The 25820-nt window shown below is 36.8% G+C and overlaps 1 protein-coding gene across 7 annotated transcripts; it reads left to right on the forward strand.

Annotated features, from left to right (window-relative positions):
• Positions 1 to 13407: 13407 nt before the first annotated feature.
• On the forward strand, positions 13408 to 24176 carry LOC119073778 (CD109 antigen-like). 7 transcript variants are annotated; one of them, XM_037179455.1, is made up of 24 exons: positions 13408 to 13564; positions 14544 to 14721; positions 14851 to 15072; positions 15152 to 15283; positions 15349 to 15685; positions 15747 to 15853; positions 15978 to 16160; positions 16269 to 16375; positions 16443 to 16701; positions 16767 to 16893; positions 16957 to 17192; positions 17420 to 17468; positions 19758 to 19899; positions 21215 to 21531; positions 21602 to 21901; positions 21968 to 22048; positions 22120 to 22400; positions 22465 to 22581; positions 22642 to 22819; positions 22882 to 23084; positions 23151 to 23291; positions 23360 to 23813; positions 23870 to 24041; positions 24099 to 24176. In XM_037179455.1, coding segments are annotated over exons 1-24 (4383 nt in total). In that variant the 5' UTR covers positions 13408 to 13505; the 3' UTR covers positions 24100 to 24176. The 7 variants fall into 7 exon arrangements, with proteins under 7 accessions (XP_037035350.1, XP_037035349.1, XP_037035348.1 ...); XM_037179454.1 differs by lacking the exon at positions 19758 to 19899 and adding an exon at positions 20146 to 20290; XM_037179453.1 differs by lacking the exon at positions 19758 to 19899 and adding an exon at positions 20579 to 20735.
• Positions 24177 to 25820: the final 1644 nt, after the last annotated feature.

Raw genomic sequence — 25820 nt, forward strand, 5'->3', positions numbered from 1 at the left:
AAACGAAGCTGAGGTCGATAATCTCCCGAAACGAGTGACATTTGCTCTTTAATGGAAATAGTTTTACATGCTGAAGGTGTCTTAAGAGGTGCATTAAATATGAATTCTACCTTACTACGGTTTTCGAGGCATGTATATTGCATTATTATTATGGTGATGTCATGATGACCATGATATTGGTGAAGAGTAGTTGTGTCTTGCCCATAGAGCAGGGACTAAAATAAGGATTTTTGTGCAGGTGGGAAATTCCACCAAGGGGCGCCTAAAAATGCATATTTGGGGCGCCAAATCATCCAAAAATAAAAATACGCTTAAACGTTGATCTTAGTTTATCGTTACAATTACGATTTTAAAAAAAAACACAAGAAAAGGACTCTGAAAATATTTCCTACTATGGATAGATTGCATTCGATGAAATTGTATCCTCGCGATTACGAAATGAATATCAGAATAATTACGATATGAAAGTAGTTGGTGTAAGAAATTTATGGCAATTTATGGCAATTAGCATCGTAATATGAAAAATTTGCAAACTTTAGATGCCTGTGGCATAAAAAACTATCAGAAAAGCCAACCCGTTTTCGGAACCTGCAATTAGAAAATTAATCTCTTTTTCAATTATTAATTGAAATTCGCCTTCAAAACTTTTTCGACTTTAAGAGGTAAAAGCGACTCCCCTGCCTGTCTGATTTTCAATAGATTTTCTTTTGTTACTCTGTTATCGGCGGATAGTAGGCAAAACGAGGACTGTGTGACCATAACATCTGTCGCTAGTAACAAAATTATCATCCAGCCACACAACACCGAAGGATATTCTACCTTTACTTTGAATTCATAATAGATTTTGTAATTGTTACAAAAATATCATAAAATGGTCTTACTCAAAGGAGTTCTTTGTCTTGATTATTTAAAAATTGTTCATTCCGTTTATTTTCTTAAAAACAAATTTTCAGAGTAAGGCGCTGAAAAGATGTCATATATTTGGTCTTATTCTAAGACCTTTCTAGCAAGTAAATTTCCTGAAAATTTGCCCCTGCAACTCGAGCGAAGCGACTTTCACACTTGTTGAATTTTTTTTTTCTTTTTTTTTTGATGGCAGCCGAAAGCTTGGAAATAAAATCAATTTAAAAATCTAAACCACGCATCCAATTATTTAAAAAAAATTAATTTCATCAAATTGTCGTATTATAAAGAGGAGAGAGAGAAATATTCTGTTAGAATTTTTTTTTATTGCGCGCGGTCCATAAAAGCACATCGTCCAACTCAACCCTAGGAGTTACAAAAAAAAAAATATAGGAAATTCGTTGAAAATGTCTCACGTTGTTTTCTAAAGTAACGACACCAAACTTCTTTTGCGAATATATCTAAGGCCACCAAATTGTTATAGCTCATCTTCGAACTAAACCTCAGGAATTTGATTCTTTGTTGATTTAAAAAGGTTGGAAATCCGTTGAGAATTACTAACTAAAGTTACGAGCGACAAACACATTTAAGGTTTTTGGTCTACACTCATGTATATTTTCAATCACAGGATAGGGAACATTTTATGTTACAAAATATTTTCAGGTTTTTATTATCATCCGAAAGACCCTTACTTTCAGTCAAAGAAATAAACGTAGTAGATGTTGGAAGCGCCGCAGGCAAATTTTTGATTGCATTTTTGTTTCTTTTGGATTACTTTAAGTAAGGTCAACATGATTTTTATTGTGGGGAAATCTGGATTCGCAGGTGGGAATTCGGGGGGCGCAAGTGGGAAAATTCCCACCTGCTTTGTTCCTTAGTTTAGTCCCTGCCATAGAGTTATATTAAATCAGCTGACAACAAAACTTTGCTTAAAAAATGGCTGCTGAATGCTTCACCCAAAATGCTGGTTTTCCATAGAAAAGCGCCATCTTGCCAACTCTCGAGTATAACTCTATGGTCTTGCCACACTTTTAGATTGCCAAAAAAATCAACTTATTTTCAAAAAAAGGCATGTTTGGTGTCATTTTAAAGAGCCAACACCACTCCTCAAGAAAAAAGAAGGTTTTCACAGAAATTCAGCGAGTTAACAGATTTTGATTGAAGTTAAAATTCATCTCACATCCAGACGTCGTCATACGTTTCTTATCATATACTACACTCAACGTATTTCATGAGAAAAATAGTTAACCCTGAAGGGTTATAGTGACGCTAGTTTTATGCTGTCACTGCGCTGTATTTTCATGTGAACCAACTTCATATGGTGACATTTGTTCTGAATTGACAAATGTGAAGTTTTTTCGCCACAGAGAATAGGTCTCTTCCAAGGACGTTCAAAATGTCAATCGTCATCCACATAGAAGCCAACACAACCTCACTTTGAAGTTTTAACGAACAAATTTGTTTAAGTTGCGGTTATGTTTGCTTCTATGGATGACGGTCGGTTGTTTTCGGCCTGTCAAAATTCGTTTTTACCGTACGATGGAAGAAACCTATAGGTACTAAGAAACAAATGTGGTGCCTCTACAGGTCAACCAAGTTGTCCCATAAACAGAAGTAAAATATTGCTTCCATTTACGTAAAGATAAGAAACTATTAAAATTGAGTAACATGTTTCCAATTTTAAAATTGAAAGTAAATTTTAGGTACGTTAAGTATGCTTTCCACTCAACAAAAAGTACTCCGTGTGAGAGCCGTGACAGAGCGAGCTGTCAAGTAAACAAAGCAAAAATTGAAAAAGTAAAATTTTGTCTCTCACACGGAGTACTTTTTGGTAAGTGAAAATCAAGCCTTAAAATATTAGGTTGGTTAAATAGGCAAAAAATTTAAGTCTTGGAATTTTTTTTAAGTAAAACATTACACATGGGTCTTTATTTGACACTCTTAATAATGATAACGTCAGAACCATGTCAATACCAATATTATTTTTCGACTGCGGATGCGAAATTCAGAACTTTAGGGCATGGGGTGTTCATGTGGAATTTACATTTTTCTAACTAGTGACGGAAATACCGATCTTTCAATACTTCACAACCCAACAGTCTGTCCCACGAAGTTCCTTGATGCAATTCTATTACATCTGCCGAACGATAGAAGTCGCAACTAATACCATTCCAAATTTTTTTATTAAAACTTTCTTAAATTTGGAACTAAATTTTGAATGCAATTTTTTGCGACGTCGTATCACCTAAAATTACCGGTAGCGTTATCAAGCCATTCTAAATAGTTTTGTTCAGCATTCTCGCGTGCAACGATTTCACCAATAAGTTGCGCCACGTTTTCCTTTAAACGATCATGGTATCTTTCTATCGCTGCAACCCTCTCAATTTCAACATCACGCAGTTCAAACATTCCAGTGTCTATTATTAATTGATCCATTAAAGTGTCAAGCAGAGAATCCATTTGGTTTAACGTATCCCAATCCGATCCATTCAACGAAAAGCTGAAATTGATTGATTTACCGGTCTCAAACATTTGAAGCTCCCAATCACCTAATGCGTCAAGGTACAAAGGATCATTGACGCTCATTTCATGTAATATTCTGCGACGATACAGTAAAAGTTCAATGTTTTCATGTTCACGTTCTATAATGCTGAATGCCTCCTCGAGCAAATCAATAAGATCTTGTTCGCGTTCTATAAGGCTGGATGTTTTCGTAAGCACATCATGCGGTGCAAATCGACATCTTTTCGGTGGATTTTCGTCAAAAGATAGCGACCGCTTTCTCTTATTTCCAGACATTTTACTTCAAAACCAAAATAAATCTATCAATTTCGTCCAAAAACTTTTAATTTTGTAAATGATCTTTCACATCAAACGTTTCGTTACAATACGTTACTTGGATTCAATACTTACTGTTTCATCTGAAAATCTTGTACGAGTGCGTTGTTTAGCTAAGAGGACTAGACACCTTAACTAAACGGGTACTGCGTAGTTGACAATCAGTCCACATTGCATTTCTAGCCTCTTTCCTTCAACATATTCAAATATCTATAATATAAAGTTTAATGTTTGTTTGTTGGTTTGTTTGTCTCTCTATAGAAGCCCAGACAGAAAGTCCTACTTGGCATACCGCCTAATAAGGAAGAGTTAGGAAGAACGCGCGAAAATGTTGTCACTCTCATACGCGTGAAAATTTTTGACGTGCGCAAATATTTTCAACTCGTCAAATTATTTTTTTCTTGGGAAAAAATTTATTTTTGACGCGCAAAAATATTTAAATATTTTGTCATTCAAATAATCCCGAGCAAAGCTGGGTACAACACTAGTTGTATTATAATTTCAAACATATGTGGAAATGAGAGTAAACCTTGACCTGTATTTTAGAGGGCGGCGCGGCAGGTGTTTCATTTGGCACGAATCTTTTCACAAAAATGTGGTTAGCAACCTCCTCTTAGTAAGATTCCATTTTCACGAAGAAAAAACGTTTACAAAACTGGGGATAAAAAGTTAGACAATCTGAGGCGAAGCTGAGGTCGATTATCTCTCGAAACGAGTGACATTTGATCTTTAATGGAAATAGTTTTACACACTGAAGGTGAATCACACCACTCAATGTACAAAAAACTACGAGGGCACATCGATTAAGAACAGCTTTCAATAAAATGGACCGGTTTCCTTCCCAATACAATTTCTTTTTTTTTATGAAATTTCATTCTTCACTCCGAATTTTTTTTTCACAAAAGTTCAGCGAGTTAAGATATTTTCATTGAAATCAAAATTTATCTTATTGTCAGACGTCATACATTTCTAATGATACCACACTCAACGTATTTAATATGAGAAAAATCAGTTTTTTGACGTAAAAATTCCCGAGCGAAAAAACTGACTCAAAACGTATATGCGTTTACGTATTTTTTTAGTATATGTAAGGATATGTTGATATATACTCGTTCGGACCGTTTTGAATTTCGTTCGCACCGTCATATTCAACCGAATATTCAAGTAAGATGCGAATGTTTAATATTGATTTGTCGATGAGCAGTATTTAATCAATAATGTAACAATCAGTCTATGATGAGCTTTTGTCGGGGCAACATATCTGTCACATGAATTTTACGAGGAAAGAGCAATATTCACCTTAACATTTTAAGTTGAATCATTAGTAAATTCAAGAAACAAATTCTACTCATCGCTTTCACATTATTGTTGATTTCTCTTCTCTAGTTAGGTCTCTGTGCGAGTCTCTGTGTAGGTTCATTTCTCGTTAGGTGTCTGTGTAGGATCTTTTCTTGTTAGGTATTGTATTGTTTCTCTCGCTAGGATATCTTCTGTATCTTGTTAGGTCTTAGGAATTAGCAAATAATAGGAAACTGCAGTTTCATGAAAAGTAGAATTTGTTTCATAATTTCCAATGATTTAGTCGCAATTTTGGATTGACTTGAAGCGTGTTGCGTTTGTTTATTAAAGAGGAACCCTTGACGAGGTAAGATCTTTCGGGCGAGGCAACTGTCGATATATGTGATGAATTAAAAGCTGAATCAAGACTGTACACTCATTTCCTTGAAACGTATTTCATTTCTTCAAAAAATAAATAAAATTAAATCAGAATTTTATTACAAAAGAAATAATTAGAAGAAATTACGTATTTGAAAGAGTATGGAGATATACTGATTATGGATAGAAACGTATATGCTGGTATATACTGTTCACGTATATAAACGTATATGGTGATATACTGAAATTTCATTATACGTATATTAAATGGGCTTCAGTCGAAAAAAGGGTATACCCTGCAGCATTTGTAAGGAAATTCTCATATACTTTTAAATACTTTTTCTGTCATTTTTTTTCGCTCGGGACAGCAGAGTAAAATATATGTACCAGGCAGGAGCGGTTTTATTTTAGAAAAGTGAAAAAAGGGACCCAATACACTGTATGAAAATGAACACTGACGACACAAATTGAGTTAATTTTATTCGCAAAATGAAAGGCTACTAGAGAATTCAGGTCCCTCGTCAAATCAAGCTCTACTGCCTGGTTTACTTTACTCTGCCGTCTAATTATAGATAAGAAGATCTGTAGGTCTTTAAACTTTTCGTATTTTATATATTACTTTGACAGGAGCACCCAAATGATTTTCGATAGTAAACACCTTCATCTGGCCTTAAGAATTTGAAAGATTCAATTGAATGTCAATTTTGCACATATTTTGGGAAGTCTGCATTTGGCACCATTTTCAGATTTTGATTTTGCATTAGCTGACGATTTTCAAAAATATTGTCCGGCACCCTACTGGAGAGAAGTTTGATTTTCATATAAAAAGCGATAACTTAAGAGCATCAACATTCACTATCGACCATGCCACACAAATTTACAAGAAGAAGAATGCACTGATTTTTTTTTCATCGGTGTGTAGTGTTTATTCAGTAGCAGTCATTTGGAATGAATCTGCGATGCTGCACTACGTTTAAATGTAGTTTCTGTTTGAAATTAAAACTGGTTGAAGTCAATAGATCGGATATGAGATCTTATGGTACCCACATACTAAACACATTCCTTGAGATATGAATCTGATCACTAACAAACTTATGCCTCAATATTTACCTTTTCGGATGTTGCCCAATGCTTAGTTAAACGATATTTTTCAATCGGATGCGACACCATCCCTCAAGCATAACTATGACTACGCACAATTCAAAATAAAAAAAGGAAAATAATCAACAACCGAGTCACTTTTTTATTGGAAAGCCTGAGTTGGTTACATCTTTTTGTTACTTCTGTTATCGAACCACGACTTATAAGCCGCGCGTTCACTGGGAGAAATCACGATATCACGTCTTTCAACTTCTTTGTTGTAGAAGGTTTTTGGAGTGCCGCTTGCAAAACGATTTGATGGCTGCGCGCTGTTGTCGGGCACAAGTCCAACGACAGTGATTTTAGGTGAATCAATTTTGTTTTTCTTGGTATCCATTTCGGTTACCGATGAAGTAAAAGAATACTAGGCGATTTTGTATGTTGAATGGTCCACTGCTCAAGTGAAAGTGAATTTTATATCTGAACATTTGGATTGAAACTGTTGATCGAGGTGAAAAATTGATGACTTTGCTCACGCTTAATTGAAATAAAACAAACAGTTGATAAAATTGTGAGACGATTTCGGAACGTTAAAATATAACTTTAATGTGAATCAACACAATCGATCGAAGAGTTCACATTGTACTGAGATAACTTTGAGAAAATTTGTTTTTTCTGCAACGATTACACTTTGACTATTTATTTATTTATCGTATGGGTTTATCAATCACATAAATCAGCAAAAATATTAATCGAACATTTAAGGCTGATGCTATTCGCACTGCCGTGCGAATATCCATTCCACACTGTCTTAGACTATTCGCACGCGCGTGCGAATAGCCGTTTCATATCGGATTTGACTATTCGCACTCGCGTGCGAATAGCCAAAACAACGAGTAATGGCTATTCGTACGCGGAAAGGACTGCTTATAGAAAAGACGAATATGATTTTTGCGCCGCGCGAAATTTGGATTCTATTCGGTATTTCATTACCTTTCATATAAAACAAAAATTAGCAAAATCGAATCAAATTTACTCGATTTATGTGCAAAAAACACTTAGGGCCGAGTAGCCTTTCACTTCTAGGACCCTAACTCACGGTCCATTCAACCGATTTCAATTAATTTTTTTTCCTGGATTTGTATGGACATAACCTATCGTTTTTTGTTTCATTTACATTTCCATCATTTATTTTGCTGTAGAAATCTTCAAAAGACCTTAAAACACTTATGCGGCCCTAACTCACGAAGGGCCGACCCGAATATGCCCATCTTCGAACTTAGCCTCACTATTTCGACTACTCAAGATATCGACGTGACCGACAGACAGACAGTCAGTGAGACAAACAAAATTTTTATTGCGGATTCGTTATCTATGAACATAGGCAACTTTGCCCTTACGGCATCGTAATCCTATTAGCCCCTTGTACTTCGTACGGGGCTAAAAAACAGACTTTCGATTTGAATAGTTTTAGAGAAAGATAGATAACCTGGAAGATGCGGGAAAAGGCAATAAAAACGCATAAGATTCTATTCAGTACAATTAGGCCACAAACAATTTCTGACAACAAACTTGATGTAAGCCTACACGCCAAATTTTCCAATTTTCAACAAACTAATCCTCGCCGAGTTAATACTGCAAAATACGAATACGTCACACAATTTGTGACTTGGACTTTGCCAAACAAAAACAAATTGACAATATAATAGCATTTCAGTTGATCGCTAACAAAAATCGAATACACACAACATTGTCCTACAAGTTCACCACACTAATTTTAACTGAAAGCCAGACTTCCACTTCCAAGGTCTTTAGGCAATATATTCGTTGCGCTTTGCGTATTTGTGGAGAACATGCAAAAGTTCATCACAGTAGGCTATTGAACCCACTAAAATCTAATTTTAAATCGCTAGAATAATTCCATAAATCTAAATGTGATACTAAGAAACCACGTGTTTCAATTAGTCCTGGGAGCGATCCTGAAGACATGGACCTAATCTTTTTTGGGCTAAACGGCGTACTTTCCTTTACTTTTCCAAGCCCTTTTAAGAAATATCACTAAATAACTAAAGAAATCCAACATTACATCTACATTACACATTACATTACACATTGCACATTACATTACATTACATTGTAATGTAATGTAATGTAATGTAATGTAGCGTTACAAACTGCATCTTTGATTTCTGAAGCCATTCGGTGAGATAAAATTTTTTGGTTTGCGAACTTTTAAAGTACTCACAAAAGTTCACCAAAGTGCGCTGCTGAACCCAGAAAAAGTTAGGCCCGACTGTCTAGATTCGCTCCCTGAACCTTGCAATATTACGTAATATTACGAGAATTTAGGAGAATTTTAGGAGGAATTTTTTTAAATGAGGGAAAGGTTGTATAAGTAATTTCCGAAGGAATTTTTGCTCTGTTTCTCATACACTTCGTAAAATACAAAAATGTTTAAGAAAATTGACAAAAAGTTATTTTTTTTTGTCAAAACATATTTTTCCTTATGTAGTTTAATTATTGAAACTCTTATGATTTCCTCTTTTCTGACGCCAGTCCCGACTAGCCAGCAACTGATCCTTTGTCAGGTTTTTCTTGTCGACTGCGCCTTTCGAATTAACAAGATTCACCATAATTTTGTTTCCATCATTTATCAGCTCTTGTGCACTAAAAAGTTTTTTTCTACTGGATCTGGAGAGATTTCTCGATATCGGAAAGTTTTTCTGAACTCGATTTTTTTTGTGAAGATGCTTTATTGAGATTATCTTTCGCCTCTTTATTCTTAAGAAGTAGTACATTCTCGACTTTTTGTTGTTCGAGAAAAGTAAAGTACATTGGAGCACATCTGGAAAATACGTCGATTCATTAGGAAGTCAGTGACGGTTATATTATTCAATGTGTCCTTAAATGTTCGAAGTGACACGATAGTCGCATCTTCTAACAAACTGTGATCCTCGATAATGTATTTATTTTCGTTAAATCCACGTTCAGGATCGCTATTTGCAAAGAAAGGAGTGTTTTCGCAAGTTGAGTCAGGTTCATACAGAAGTTCAAATTCATTGCCGCATAATTTTGCTGTTTTTACCGTTTTTAGTTTTTCAGTATTATTAAAATATTTCTTCGATAGTGTGAGCTCATTTTAGGAATTTTAGGAGTTTTAGAAGATTTTAGGAGATTTTAGGAGGATTTGGTCCATTTTATGAATTTTATGAATTTTAGGAGGAGTGGGAACTCTGTAGATGTAATGTTGGATTTCTTTAGTTATTTAGTGATATTTCTTGAAAGGGCTTGGAAAAGTGAACGAAAGTACGCCGTTCAGCCCAAAAAGATTAGGTCCATGTCTTCAGGATCGCTCCCAGGACTTATTGAAACACGTGGTTTCTTAGTATCACATTTAGATTTATGGAATTATTCTAGCGATTTAAAATTAGATTTTAGTGGGTTCAATAGCCTACTGTGATGAACTTTTGCATGTTCCCCACAAATACGCAAAGCGCAAGGTATATATTGCCTAAAGACCTTGGAAGTGGAAGTCTGGCTTTCAGTTAAAATTAGTGTGGTGAACTTGTAGGACAATGTTGTGTGTATTCGATTTTTGTTAGCGATCAACTGAAATGCTATTATATTGTCAATTTGTTTTTGTTTGGCAAAGTCCAAGTCACAAATTGTGTGTCGTATTCGTATTTTGCAGTATTAACTCGGCGAGGATTAGTTTGTTGAAAATTGGAAAATTTGGCGTGTAGGCTTACATCTTATGCGTTCTTATTGCCTTTTCCCGCATCTTCCTGTTTTCGTTGTATGAGTTAAAACACACCACACACACAATCCTAAGCGGTGACTCTTAGCACTAAAGCCTCCAAATTTGACACTTGTAATTCAGTGTTCATGCTAGTAGCAGTTCTGTGCAAACTGAGTATGTTTGGTCAAATAACAACTTTAGTTTTCGGTTCACATAATTTTAACATGAAAATTATCTGTTAACAGTCTTTGCACAGAGATAAAGACTAAAATTAAGATTAACAACCACCCCCACGAAAAGTGTGTAAAATTAGAACCATTAAAGCTTGGTACCTCTACAATTCGTCGTTATCTTGTGGTTTTAATTGTATTAAATAAAGATCAAAAAAGATTTAACTGAAGCTTTTTGTGTACATCACAGAGCTCGGATAATCATTGTAATTTTATTTGAAAAGGAATACCTAACCGTATTTTCGAACACAAATTTTATTCATATAAGACTCACCGCACATTGAAATTTATAAATAACCTCAATCAACATTTATTCGCCTAATATACCACCATTATATTCTCTTTTATTTTACGTTCTACAGATAAATAGGTGGCGCAACTAGACGCAAAATTAAATGAAAATATCTTGTCTTGTCTTGTTATACGAAAGACTGGCTAAAAAAAACAAAAACAAAAATTGGAAGTGGGAACGAATGAGAGGTTTTCAACACGAGTCGGTTGCGAATTCTAGATTCGAATTCGCTAAAAAATCTTTTTAGCATAAGTTAGGAACAAAGTTTTTCAATGGGAGAATTTTTAGGTGTATAAAACGGCAAAAGATTTGTTGAAGTTGAAATTCAAAATTATCACAAGGTTGGTCGTTTTCGTTCAATTCAATTCATTCAATCAATCCCGTACTATGGAAAGTTTTACTTTTCAAGCAGGAGGGTATTTCCCTTTTCTGTCGACTTTGTTCTATTTAAGATAAAATGAGACCAGATCCGTAAATATTGTGCCAAGCAAATTTTTAAAATTTATAAAAAATGTTCCTGCTGAATAAATATGAGAGGCTCACCATATGTATTAAAATTGCACTGGATCGCGAAAAAAGTTTAGTTTTAAAATTGATTAGTCTTTTATGATCGTGTTTTGTGTTTTTCTATTTTTAATCGATCCATTTAGAGTTTTCGGGCAAAAAATTCTTCAACGCCTCTAAAATATTATCATTTATTTCATATCGCTCCTTAAAATCTAGTCCTTCATAATGACATTTTCTACTGTTTATTGATGTAAAGTTGAAATTTGAGTAAAAAATTGTGCTACTGCACAATTAACAGTTATCCACCTTACCGTAGAACGCATATAGTTTGAAGAACTGTCACACATTGACGTCCCTGATGACTGATGAGTTCCCCCAATGTGTCTGTTTTCATAATATAATTCGCAAGAATTATAGAAATGAACTGTGAAGGTCTTGAAGCTAGCGGGACGAAACGGTGTCTCTAGGTACTCTTGGGATAGAAGAGACTTGGACGACTTTTTGTTTTTGTTTTTCCTTACGTTTTTACGCGGATTTGACTGTATTTGGACTTAGAATTTGGCCCTTTTATCGTCCTTTTTGTTGCTATGCTTAGCTAGGACGAAGTTTTGAATGTGATGGAAGTGTGATGAACTTTGAGTTGGAGCTTTAAGCGAACTGAAACTGACGCTGAGACTTTGAATGAACGGTGGATCGATGGACAAAATTTCATTTCTTGCACAGATAATCCGTAGACCCTCTAAACCCCTGTGCATCTTTCTTAAGACGACAGGTAAAAAAGTCCATTCTCATTGTGAGATGTATCAGAGATTGTTTTAACTGTATTTCTATATAAAGATATGGTATTGGGTCCACGAAGACATAGAAAAGACGAGAAGACGATTGCTTTGTGGATTGGTAGAAAAGACGATTGCTTCATGGATCGGCAAGTTATGATTCACTTTAGGTTATACTCTTCAATGAGTATATAGAAGAGAAACGGGCAAGACAGGTTTAGTCCCAAATACCATAGCATCTGAACCAAGCAGTAGAACAGATTTTCCAAGAGAGGCCTGCGTATGCAACCCTACTATGTTGTTATTATAAAAGATCAGAGTTGCCGGTGTACTATATTTTGGACACACATGCTCTAGTTGTTGGCAGTGTTTTGGTGTCGATAAATAAATGTTTCATCTAATTGTTTAATGACAGATTATTCGTTTAAAATCATTTTTCAATATATTTCGTTTGAGGAAAATCAGTTTTCCCGCTCTCTCAATTCGCCTAGTAAAATCTACAAAACCTTCAAAGACAGAATTTTGTAAGGAAGCTAAAAGATGTCAGGTCTGTCAGGTTTCAACACAGTTGACTTTTGAAGACTCCATTTCCCTTCATTAGATTTTTGAAATAGATGGTTTTCACTGCCACACTCTTTTTAGTTCAGTCAATGTACCTCTATTCTAGTAAGAGTGGTGCTCTAAATAGAGTACTGAAATTTGACAGTGTATCACACAACTGTATAACACTGTAAAAAATCATTTCATACAAAACAGTACTCTATTTGGCAGATGTCGACTATGAACTGTTTTACTGGTTCAGTGCAATTATCTTCCAACAAATTACCAAGCTGAGATCGTGTCGTAGACATATAAAAAGACCAGCTCTCTAGCAACCGCACACAAATCGTTTACAATATTAGGAAGCCAAGAATCGATATGAGTAAACACTTCTAAAATTATGAAATTCCGAATTTTGGCCTCCTAATTTTGTAAATAATGTGTGTACTAGCACTGTCCCAACACATTGTTTTCATCAAACTATAATATAATTTGTTCTATTTGCTTTTATTTTTTGCAGTTTGCATTTAAATTCATTTTGCATTTAAATTGGTTTTAAAAGACAACGCGAAGCACACAAACCAAGTACCTATAGTTTAATTATTCAGGTGAATCAATCGAAAACGAGACATTTTTATCTGACATTATTGGTTCTGTAACACGCTTTAAGCTCAACAGCGTCACGAAAAGAAAATTCATGAAAAGTAAATACAATTTTAAAAATATTAAATACATTCACAACACACGTTTGACGAGTGTTTGTGCTTCCTAACAGGCCAACTGAATACCCCAATTTCAGAAAAAAATTTGTCGCGAGAAAAGTTAATAAATACGCGAAACATCTGCGATATTTTTTCATTTAGAGTGTGATCGTAGCTCAGAAAAAACGATCAATTTAGTGGTTTTTTTGGGACAGACAGTAACCTTTATAAGAAGCAACTAAAATGTTGCGCACGTTGTTCATGATAGCTGTGGTAGCATGTCTAGCCAAAATCAGCATTTGGTGAGTAAACCTAAGATTATTGTTTTAAAATGATTTTTGTGCCTATTTTGGGTCTATTTTCAAATGAATGATCTAAACATTTTTTTTTTTGAGAGATGAGCTTGAGCCCACAGGAACTGAATGAATTGAGAACAACTAAAAGTTTATATTTTTCACCTCCGATTAATATTTCTGTCTCCTCATCAGAAAATAGGCAAAATGAAAGGTGAAGGTGGCATAATCGAAAAGTTTCGCGATTTGTGTAACATTGCCTTTCTTACTACTCAAATAATTAATTTGAGGCTACTCTGAAGTCTGTGAAGTGTTTCTTTTTGTTTTAAAAAGCTCTTGAACTCCAGTTTGTGCAGTGGAGTCTTACAATTCAAAAAATCAATTCAATATTTCTATTCTGCAAGAAATGTTTGATTGTCAGTTTTAGGCAGTGAGTATACATAGCTAAGCTAAGGTAATGTAGTTACCAATTTTTATCAGTTCTTTAAAAATACGTTTAACACAAAATAAGTAGAAGGCTCGACAATATTACACTGGTTGTTTGGAAATAATTGGAGCAAAGATTCTTGTGGTGTTTTTGCCGTCTCAGAAAAATCGAAAAATTAAACTTAATCGATGGATTTTGCCACGTCTAAAATATGGGTTCCATATAATGCGCAATAAGTCTAAATAGGTATTAATATTGAATGTGGAACTGAAAGCTGACTTTCCTATTTGCACAACTGGTCATATAGTACGTGTGAGACAGGGAAACATATTGCTGACTTAAATTAGTCTTATTTGTTTAACAGCCTGATGATAGAAAATCAACATAAAAGATGAAAATGAAATGAACGTTAGAATACAAATATTGCAAAAAAAAAATGTTCACGAGTACGACCAACTGTTCACATAAGGCTGCAAATTAAAAAATTAAAAAAAAATGTTTTATGAAGACTCTTTTGATTGTGTCTGGTACGAACTTGAACTAATTAAATTTAAATTTCAGTCGCTATACCATTGTTGGTCCATCATACATTCAATCGGATTCAACTTATTCCGTGTCTATATTATCCGAGAATGATCTTCCAATGTCAGTTTCACTCGAAATTCAAAATGATAAAGGTTTTTCCACTTCGGAATCCGTTACAGTACAACCTCAATCCAGTGCTATAGTGAACTTTATTGTAAGTATCTGGAACGGTCTTTCGATATTGCCGAGAGAGTACAAACTTTGACTAACCAATGGTTAATCAAAAAAGAGTTCGTACCCCTCGAGTATTGCATTCGATTTACAATTAATGTTATCAATTTAGTTGGGGTCACTCGATGCAGGTCAATACAAAATCATCGCCACTGGCCAAAATTTCGTAAATGAAACGGAAGCTGTACTAACTTTCCAAACGAAAACTATATCAGTTTTTATCCAAACCGACAAGGCAATGTACAAGCCTGGTGATAAAGTTAAATTCCGAATCATTATTGTCGATAAAGACTTAAATCCGGCTTCAATCAAAAATATGGACATTTACATCACCGTAAGTTGATTCGTCTTCCATAGCTATAACGCACAGACCAAGTCATAACGACCAATTCTAAACTTTCAATTCTACATAGGATGGCAACCAAAATCGAATCGAGCAATGGCTTGGTGCATCTATATCTATGGGTGTATATGTGGGTGAGCTTCAATTGGGTACGACACCTTGTCTCGGTAATTGGAAAATAAATGTCGATGTGGACAACGAGGTTAGAAAACTTCAACTTCAACTTCATCAGCAGTAAAATCTAATTCGATTTTTTTTCACCTAAAGTCATCAGTGAAAGAATTCGAAGTCGCCGAGTATGTTCTACCCAAATTTGAAGTAACCGTCACAGCTCCGAAAGACGCTACTTATTCAGATGGTACACTGAGAATAACAGCAAAAGTCCTTTACACATATGGCCAACCCGTGAAAGGTGTGGCTCAAGTCACTGTTTCTCGTAACAATTACTGGGATCCAACGCCACAACCTGCAATTGCTCAGAAACAAATTGATATTGACGGAACTGCCACGGCCGAATTCCAAATCGTTTCGGAATTGAAACTTAGTCCAGATAATTGGCAAGACGATTTAAAAGTAACGGTTTCGGTCACAGAAGCCCTAACAGGTCCGACTGAATTCGATTTGTGAAGAGACTCTTAAAATTAACTTCGGTTTATTGTTCTTAGGAGTTGTATTGGAAGGCTCGACCACAGCAACGATTCGGAAAAGTAAATTTACCGTCAACAATCTCAACAACGACAACAGCTATGTGCCAGGACCTTACACGTTGTCTGTAAGTATCGGTAAAAGTATATGAGGAACAGTTGCCACGGGCATTTGCTTATCAAATTGTTATGGCTTTGATCAGAACGTTTCATGGGATTCATGAACTTAACAAACTTTTGTGCATTTTATAGCTCCAATTTTCTTACTTCGATGGAAGTCCATACTTGGATGATATCAATACCATACAGGTCAGCTATAGCAACAATTGGGACAAAACTGGTTTAGTTGATCTCGGAACGGGTAAAATTGGTGCTAACGGAGTAGCTAATATTGCATTAAATTTGCCGGACATAGAAAATGGATTCTACATTTTCGTAAGTTTATCTCGAGTCATCTATGAAATCATCGAGGAGTGCAGTGAATTGATCGCTCAAACTGATTACAACGTTAGCCATCCACACTAACATTGAGATCTTTCACAGATTAAATACCTTGACTACTTCGAAAGTGTTGGATACTACCAGAAAGCACAGCCTTCGCAACCAACAACAGACGACCGTTCCCTTACCGTCCAGCTCCTCTCGAAAGAGTATGTCCATGTCCACGTTGTTAATCCAACAAATGATTTCATTTCCAAATTTTATCTTAATTTTCAGCACTAAAATTGATGACACAATCTCCGTCGAAGTGTCCTCTGCAAATACTCTATCGTCAGTCTACTATCTCTTGTCAGCACGTGGAAACTTACTTCTCTCGCAAACGGTACAGGTGGCCAACCAAACGAGTGTCGTTATAACATTCCAAGCATCTTTTGCTATGGTACCCACAGCCCAATTCGTTGCCTACTATATATCATCTGCGGGCGACATTATCGCAGGCAGAACCGAAATAACAGTGAATGGTTTGAACAATTTTGTAAGATTTGCTCATAGTCATGTCCATGCACCTGATGTAGTTTCATTAAAATATTCTCTGAAAAGGTAACGATTGAGACGTCAGACTCTGAGAAGCAACCAGGCGAAAATGTTGGAATTACAATCTCGACCAAACCGTCATCTTTTGTTTGCTTACTTGCTGTCGATCAGAGTGTCATCCTATTGAAATCAGGTACGACATTACCACCAGGCTCGTAAAAGTGGATCTGTTCAATGTTTTATATGGATTTGTTAGGCAATGACATTCAACAATCTGAGGCACGGACTGAGTTGGGCAAGTATAATACGGTTAGCTACGATGACGGTCCAATATTTGGCGGTGGTCCCATTTTCGGAGGTCCTGTCTTAATGGCTGAACCTGTAGCACTGGAAGCTGTAGACGTAGCACCAGAAGAAGCTCCGCCTGCAGAATCACGAAAGAAAAGATCTATTTGGTGGCCAGGTGGTGGAGGAAGCCGACAAAATTTTGGCGTAAGTTCTTGTTTACGTTGTATTGGAACAATACTACGGGCAACTAAAATTTCGGAAGTTCAGACCACTTTTTAAATTTATTTCCGGTCGAAGAGGAAGATCTGTTTTTTCATTTTGTCATTTTTAAACTAAAATCTCGGAATGACCACAAACTAACAACCAGTTGTGGTTGTTATTTCATCGAATAACATTTAACACACAAAATTTAATTTAATTTTTATCTACAGGCCGCAGGACTTGTCGTTATTGCAACAGATTGCAACCCAGATCCACCAAGTAAGTAATACGTAGACTATTGATAACAAATTAGAGGCCCGATTTAGTATTTATTTTAAGCTTCGGAGGAGCCGCTTTCAGTCTTTTATTGGTCCCATTGGACCACTACGATAAAAAATCCGTAGAGCTCTGCATAGTGTAACATAGTGATCTAAGTAAAACATAAGATAAAACTGATGAGAAACAAGGAACTCGGAAAATGTCAACCTGAAGCTCAGATTATCTGAATCTGATAGAATTGGACCTGAATTGAAAAATTGTATCTAAATTTACCTAAAATCTGACAATCTTAGATGTCATCAGATAAATCAGGTGAAGTTTCTGATTCAAATATTCTCAGGTCGACCTGAAATTGAGGTTCATATGAAGGAATACCTGATCTGAGTCTCAAATTTGTTTCAAATCAATTCAGTATGGAAATTTTCCATTGGAAAAGGAATAGCAGTTTGAGTCACTACTAATTGATCCAAATTGCCTTTCTTATTATGGACGGACCTTAGAGGAATCATAATTACTCTAAGCGACGGACACCGTTGAAGAGCTAGAAAGTTTTTAGAGTTTTATGATTTTTCCTGGTACATGGCGTGCATTATTAACGTAACAAAAAATATGTATGCGATGTGTTACCCTCTGAATTTCTAGAGGTCTCTAATGAAAGCACTAAATATCGGGAAGAAAGTGTTAACCTATCACATACGACTATTCATCTGTTATCGATAATGACGACAAAAATAATGACAAGCTCCGTGTAATCATTTATATAACAAAATGTATGTTAAAAAATGAAGTACAAGATTTGACATCAACCGATTAAAAATACTTTGATCGATTGACGTAATAGATCCGAGAATAATACTGGTCATATGCTTGCCGTCTGTAACAGTTTAAAACAATAGGAAAGCCTTCAAGTATTTTGAAGACTATCCACGCGAATAAAAATATTTTACCAGTTTACTATCCTCGGTTCGAATTGGCGAACTCTGCTGGAGGTCCAATAACGTCAACGGCTATGCCACCAATGGCAACTGAAGCTCCCCAAACAGGATCAGAATCAACATCTATTGTTCGAAAATACTTCCCAGAAACATGGATTTGGGATTGTGATACTGTTAGGTTTGTTTCGAATTTCCTTCCTGTACGACCAATGTCTTGGGTCAAGAAAAAAAAACCTGCAACCTGCAATGGTCTATTGTCACTAATGTTAATAATATAACCTCTCCACAACAATTAACAATATAATCGAAATGGTGCTGTAAATAACATTTTTTTGTAATGCGTTAATGTATCTTTATGTATACCTTACAAACTCCGCGCTCTTTTGAAATGGTGAATGAAATCCTAAAATTTATTTCATAAATTAAAAACACGATTTCAGTATATCCAATATTTCGTAAGGGTGGCCTTGCCATGGCGACGGTTGAAAAGGCTGTTGTCCCTGCGGCACCCGGAATGTCAGCACCTAATATCGAAACGGCAGTTAGAAAATATTTCCCAGAAACATGGATTTGGGATTGTAGTGATGCAAGGTTTGTTTTTCATGCAGATCGTGTTGTTGCACTATTCTTTTACTTTCGGTTAAGGAATGCATCGGTACTAGAGAAAGGATTGGGTCAAGTTTTTCGTTTGTCGCTTTCGCTTAGTTATTTGCTTAAAAGGCGTTTCATCAATATTAAGTCGAGGTGAACAGTTTAAGAATTTCGAGTGGCAGCTCTTCTCTGTTTGTAATTGTTAACATATGAGTTATGAAATTGAGGGGTGTAAATGAGTATAACGCACGCTAAGTCTCGCAATCAGTTTGACGAATGGAAAAACTATTGAATTATTGCTATCGCCACGAGTCACGACGTAAATGTTCCACTATATAAGAATACCTGTAACTTGTGGCGTCTTCTTTTGTGACTACGTCATTTTACTATTAGATACGTAGCTGAATTCATCATTACTGGGGACCTAATCGATGATGTTGTTTTCTTAAAAGATTGTATCCTCGAAAATATTTTCTGGTACTCCTTTTGCGCGTGATATTTTTCTGATCTCCTTTTTCCGTATCTTTACGACCTTACTGCTGTTCAAAACAAATTCCATAAATGAATCACGCAATCAATGGATTCGCATAAAAAAGCTTAGTTGATCAAAATATGGTCCTTGCTCTCTGAATATGACTTTTTCGTCGAGCTATGAAAGAATACAAACAGAGGACGAATAATAATCTATCGATCCAGCCAGCCAACTTCAAGGAAACTTGATATCGATCTATGACTAATGTAACAACGAAACGCTTTTCATCAGTTTTTTATCCAATGATGATGATGGCAAATGCAGTAGGAGGTGCTGGAGGTGGAATGGTAACATCGTCCACAGGTTCGGGACAAACGACGACTGTTCGGAAAATTTTTCCAGAGACATGGATTTGGTACTGCGATACAGCTAGGTTTGTGGAGTTGCCACATTAGAATTTGTTTGTTACTAACTTACTAATTGATTTCTACAAGTTTTAAAGAGGTATGTTCGTTGATAGTCCTACGACACAATACCAAAGTTAATTATCAGATATCATCGCTTGATTTTTCCATTCGTTGTTTCAGTGTGATCTGTCTGATATATTTCGACCAAAATGTTTTTATTTCGACAAAAAACGTGTAGACTACCAAAAACGTAAATTTTTATTAATTTACAGTTTATTATCGTTTCAACGACATGGTTGCATTTGATGGAGCGCCTGTAGCAGAAGCTATGAGCGGAGGATCATCCGTCTCACAGTTATCTCCAGCTGTTCGAAAATTTTTCCCTGAAACCTGGATATGGGACTGTTCCGACTCGGGGTTTGTTTTCAGACTATTGTTCTTTGTGATTTGCTTCTTTCGTGTCATTTTCACATCTCAGACATTTACATTGGACATTTAGGAGTAAGGAAAGTTCTGAAAATTTTAGAAATAGTTTGACCCTGAGATTGGGAAAGAGATCTGCTTGCCCTTAGTTAGTCGTAAATTATAGATAAGGTGATGCCCGCAGTGCCCGAAAGACGTTTTCGAGCCAGAGCGGCCCTGGATGGTTCTATATCGCATATTCTCGGAAAAAGATGTAAAAGATGAAATTTTTATTGTTTTTAGTCTATTACCCATGGTTTGATATGCCTATGGCAGCTATGGCAGGAGGGGCTGCTCCAGTTCCAGAAATGGCAATGGCATCAGGAGCACCATCACCTGCGTCACCTGCAGTTCGAAAATATTTTCCAGAGACATGGATTTGGGAATGTTCCAATTCTGGGTTTGTTTTTCTTCGCTGAGTTGTATTTTTTGATGTGTAACTTGTGTCGCTGACTGTCGTATCTAATCCTCTCGATCCTCGACTGATCAATTTATGTAATTTAAGTCAATCAAATGAAACTGTGTCCTTGAACTAATGAGGAAAAAGGGATATTTCGATGATAGTTAGACAAGAAATAATCATTGTACCAATCTCAGGTTTTAACTCATGAATTGTTAGAGTAAAATTTTGAAAGATTGTTAGTCTAATTTCTCCTCCTAGTCATAGTCGATAATCATTCCATCAAATGTTGTTCACTAACTTTCCTCGCTTCTAACTTAAGAGACCGTGTGGAAACATTTTTGTATGTAACCCTCTCATCAATACGTTCGTCGCATAAATGTTTTGTTATCAAATTCTTCTTTGTTCTTGTGTTGGTGAATGGATATAATGGATATATCAGACTCAGATTCTTTAACTTTTTGGATTACATTTCATAGTTCTGGAAGCATAACTCGTAACGAAAAGGCACCGGACACTATAACTTCATGGTATTTGACTGGATTTGCGACTAACAACCAATATGGTCTTGGCATAACGGAAGACAAAACCGTGTTCAAAGTATTCAAGAATTTCTTCATTTCTCTAAATTTACCTTACTCCGTTAAACGAGGCGAAGCTGTCCTATTGCAAATCGTTATTTTCAACTATCTACCGCAAAAGGTTACCACCAAAGTAACGCTGGATAATTCGTTGCAACAATTCGAATTCGTTGATCCAGAAAGACAAGCATATAGAGATAAAGGATGTCCATTACGTGAGATTAAATTTACTGGAACAATGCACAGCCAATCCCTGATACCAATAAAAATGTCTTCTCTTCACAGCAATCGAAAAGTCTCGCTCAAAGAAGATTACTGTTAACTCAAACGACGGCGTATCTCTCTCATTTTTGGTGACCCCATTGACTATTGGAGAGATGTTAGTCAAAGTGACCGCAATATCAGATTTAGCTGGCGATGCCATCGAATATCCATTGCTTGTGGTAGCCGAAGGCGTCACACAATACAAAAACAAAGCTCAATTTGTTGATCTTAGAAGCTCCAACAAATTCACCGCTGACTTAACGGTCGATATACCGAAGAATGTTGTTCCAGACTCTACTCAAGTGGAAGTTTCAGCAATCGGTAATTTAACTTTAAATTCTCCGAACAATTTCCACTTTTTCACTGCGAATTATGTACACATTACAGGCGATGTCTTGGGCACAGCTCTGCAGAACATTGACAGTCTCATCCAAATGCCATCAGGCTGTGGAGAACAGACAATGTTAGGTAGATTTATCGTGCAATTTCGCGTTAGGTTAATTTATTAACTTCGTCTGTTGCCCATTGTCGAAATATAGGTCTAGCTCCAGATGTTGTGATTTACTATTATTTGGAGAAGGCCGGTCTCTTGACTGCTGCATTAAAACTGAAATTGCTGAATTACATGAATCAGGGCATTCAAAATGAGTTAAGCTACGCACACAGTGACCATTCCTTCAGCGCTTTTGGAAATTCCGATAAATCTGGAAGCTCGTGGTTGACTGCCTTTGTTTGCAGAATCTTTATACAGGCCAAACAGTTCACTGCAGTCGACGATAACGTAATAACAAATGCCTTAACATGGCTAGCAGGTCAACAAGTAGGGAAATCGATGCACAAACTACTATCGAATTTCGATCAATTTGTCTCGTTTTAAAATTTAGCAACCAGATGGTCGATTCAATGAGCCGGGTAATGTCTGCCATACGGATATGCAGGGCGAAGCAGCAAAAGGAGTAGCACTGACGGCATACATTATCGTCACGTTCGTAACAGATCCAGTAAAAAATTGATTTAAAAAATGAAAAATTTTCCGTCGTCTAAACTCCACCCGTTTTCAGAAATATGCTGCACAGTATGCTGATGTAATTGAGAAAGGTTTGGACTACGTCTATGAGACACTTCAAACATTGGACGATGTGTATTCGTTATCAATTGCGGCCTACGCGGCTCAGTTAGCTAACTACGAACATAAGGATGTTCTTTTACAGAAATTAGATTCGCTTGCCAAGGTTCAAGGTAATTTTCACTTTCTAAATTCTTATCGTCATCTACGTTAATTGGATCGCATTTGTGATCAGGCGACCAGCGATGGTGGGAAAAGGTCCAGTTGGTCACTCCAACCGATCCGTGGAACAGTCCACCATCCGTTAATGTTGAAATCAGTGGCTATTCTCTTCTGGCATACATTGCCGCTAATCGAACACTAGATGGCTTACCTATAACGAAATGGATAATCGCTCAGCAAAGTGCAACAGGTGGCTTCAAATCAACGCAGGATACTGTAACATTACAAAACTTCTTCTACTAAGCCTTTTGAGTGTTCTAACACGTTTGCTATTTCTGTTAGGTGGTTGGAATCACTGCCTTAGCAACTTTTGCTGGTCAAATTTCTGGCTCGAATGCCGTCTCTTGTACATTTACATATGCTACGAAATCGTCAACCCTCAACATTGATAAGACCAATTCACTTGTACTACAATCAGTAGCAGTAAGCATCACCTCGAACCGTGTAGTGCGTCCATTGAACTTGTTGCACTAAATTTCCGAACTTTTTAGCTACCAAGTACTACAAAGTCAGTGAAGGTGTCTTGCACCGGAAGCGGATTTTCATTGGTCCAATTGAGCTATCAATTCAATTTGAATGATGCAGAAGCATCACCAAGATTCACCCTAACTGTTGACGTTGACAAAAAGTCGAATGACTACAGCTTGATCTTGAACGTATGCACAAAGTTCATTGCCGGACCTGATGGAGACACAACGAATATGGCCATAGTTCAGGCAGAGCTTCCAACCGGTTTTACAGCAGATTTGGAGACGACTAAACTTGGATTGGCAGCGGTGAAGGGTTTCAAGAGGGTGGAAACGAAGAAGGGAAACACACTCATTGTCGTCTATCTTGACAATCTATCCACCACGGAATTATGTTTGCAAGTAGTAGCATATAGACTGTGCCAAGTAGCTGGACAGAAACCGAGTGCTGTAACTGTACAAGACTATTACCGTCCAGGTAAGACGTTAAGTGTGCGACAAACGTTGACGACGTTTAACCGAATTTGTTTCCAGATCGCCAAAAAACCACATTCTATTCTCTTGCTCCGAAGACGGTTTGTTCCCTTTGCGACACCGACGAATGTAAGGCATCTTGCAGTAAACCGAAGGAAGTTAAGTGTCCGAGAAAACCGATTCAAGAAATTTGTCAAGGCTCCCAGAAAGTTTTCGTTGCTCTACAAGAATGGTTGAGAAAAATCATCGCAAGATTCTGCTAAATTTTGTTAAATGTTTTTGTTTGCAGAACTCCTGAGTACAATGTACAGAGATGCAATGACCGTTGTAAATTGATGTCAATAAAGTAAAACTGGCTATAACGTCACCACTTCCCTCTTTTACGTTTGAACGCTTGCAATTACAAATTGATTCTTACCTACACTCTACTGCCATCACGAGCGAGTTGTAGCATCGTAGCGTCTGCCAATACCAAAGATGTCATGGCTTCGACTGTAAGTACGGCCCTCGGTTCTCGGTAGTACACAAGGATCATGCCTTCCATCAACTTACAAAACAGTGTCATTTCGACCATAGTCGGCAGTAGTCTGAGGTAGTCTTATAGTTGATACCAGTTTCACAGCAAGTCGAAAATAAATCTAAGATCCGATTGAAATGCCACCAAGGACACCACCGGAATTATTCCGTGACATACTTAAAGATCCGCTGCCATTCGCACAAAATAGATTGTTACGTTCAGAGAACCGCAATTATGTTCCAGCAAATCCCGAACCAATTTGAAAGGTTTCATTGCATGAGCAAGTACTGCTGGTAATTTGTCGAAACACGGTTCACCCAAGCCGTGTGGAACATTTCGTACTACGCGGCATTATTTTAGTTGTTTAACTAGCGTCGCCATCCTTCATGCCGATGGAATGTGAGGACAGCACACAGCTATAATTTCATTGCTTAACCAGTTGTCCAAATGGTCAGGTGCTTTCGACAGTATTCCGTTTCGATTGTAAACTTGATGGTCGGCAAGGTACGTTAAAACCGTATCATCCATCGATTCTGCAACGTTCTTTGTCCCCAACATATCGACAACTTCCCTGAAGTAATTGTCAACCATTAATTGGTCATTATTGACAGGCTTTGGCATTGAAATCTAAAACCAAATGAATCTAAAATCAAATAGAAAAACATTTCTCATAAGAAGACACCTCGCCGATGGAATGAACCCAAGCGACGATCGAAGTATTGACTTTATCTTTAAGCCACTTTTCGGCAATTCCTCCTGCAGCTACACGAGCACAAGTTTCCCGAGCACTGGCTCTACCTCCATATTCCATGAATTCCATATTTCTTCTGGTAAGTATAATCGGCATGGCCTTAACAAATATTCAAAACTCCGTTGTCACACACACCTAGACGCTGGGGACTGAGACCACATCGATAAAATCTTGAGGTCTAGCATTCTCATTGGGTATAAAAAGTCCAGTCGGAGTGCCTAGTGTCACTCCATTCTGTGTGCCACTCAAAATTTTCACTTTATCATCTTCGTTACGTGGCGTAGTTATACTACTTTGACCAAGACGCGCCAAGACGCCGACGAGACAGTTGAGGCTGTATGTCGTTTTCGCCTAGTTGCAGTCCAGGTGGAACACCGTCCACGATTGCACCGATTCCAGTGGCATGAGACTGCAAGTATCACATCAGTATAATTATCGAATGTGTTCGTTACTTGGTCAACTTATGTCCCAGCTCGATAAAAAATATTTTGCCTAATTTTTTGCAACGTCTTCCCCCCACATGCACCTTACTAAGACCATAGTGGATTGAGTTCATCTGTTTATTTTTCGCCCTATTCAGTTTTTGTGATTCTAAGCATTGAGGCTACAAACTTGGAGATGGTTTTTAGTTTTACGCAGATTATAAGGCTGGCAAAAGAATTGTTGTTAGGGAAATTCACACAGAAAGATTGGTCTTTGAATTCACTCTTACATCACACTTACTTGCGGCTGTGAGTGACCAA

Source organism: Bradysia coprophila, unplaced genomic scaffold, assembly GCF_014529535.1.
Source record: "Bradysia coprophila strain Holo2 unplaced genomic scaffold, BU_Bcop_v1 contig_138, whole genome shotgun sequence".
Classification (NCBI taxonomy): Eukaryota; Metazoa; Arthropoda; class Insecta; order Diptera; family Sciaridae; genus Bradysia; species Bradysia coprophila.

Bases quoted from the DNA above. Each gene is read 5' to 3' on its own strand.
- LOC119073778 (XM_037179449.1), top strand. From the start codon at position 13,506: ATGTTGCGCACGTTGTTCATGATAGCTGTGGTAGCATGTCTAGCCAAA. The intron at 15,073-15,151 runs GTAAGTTGATTC...AATTCTACATAG, and splicing joins ATATGGACATTTACATCACC to GATGGCAACCAAAATCGAAT. The intron at 15,284-15,348 runs GTTAGAAAACTT...TTTCACCTAAAG, and splicing joins ATGTCGATGTGGACAACGAG to TCATCAGTGAAAGAATTCGA.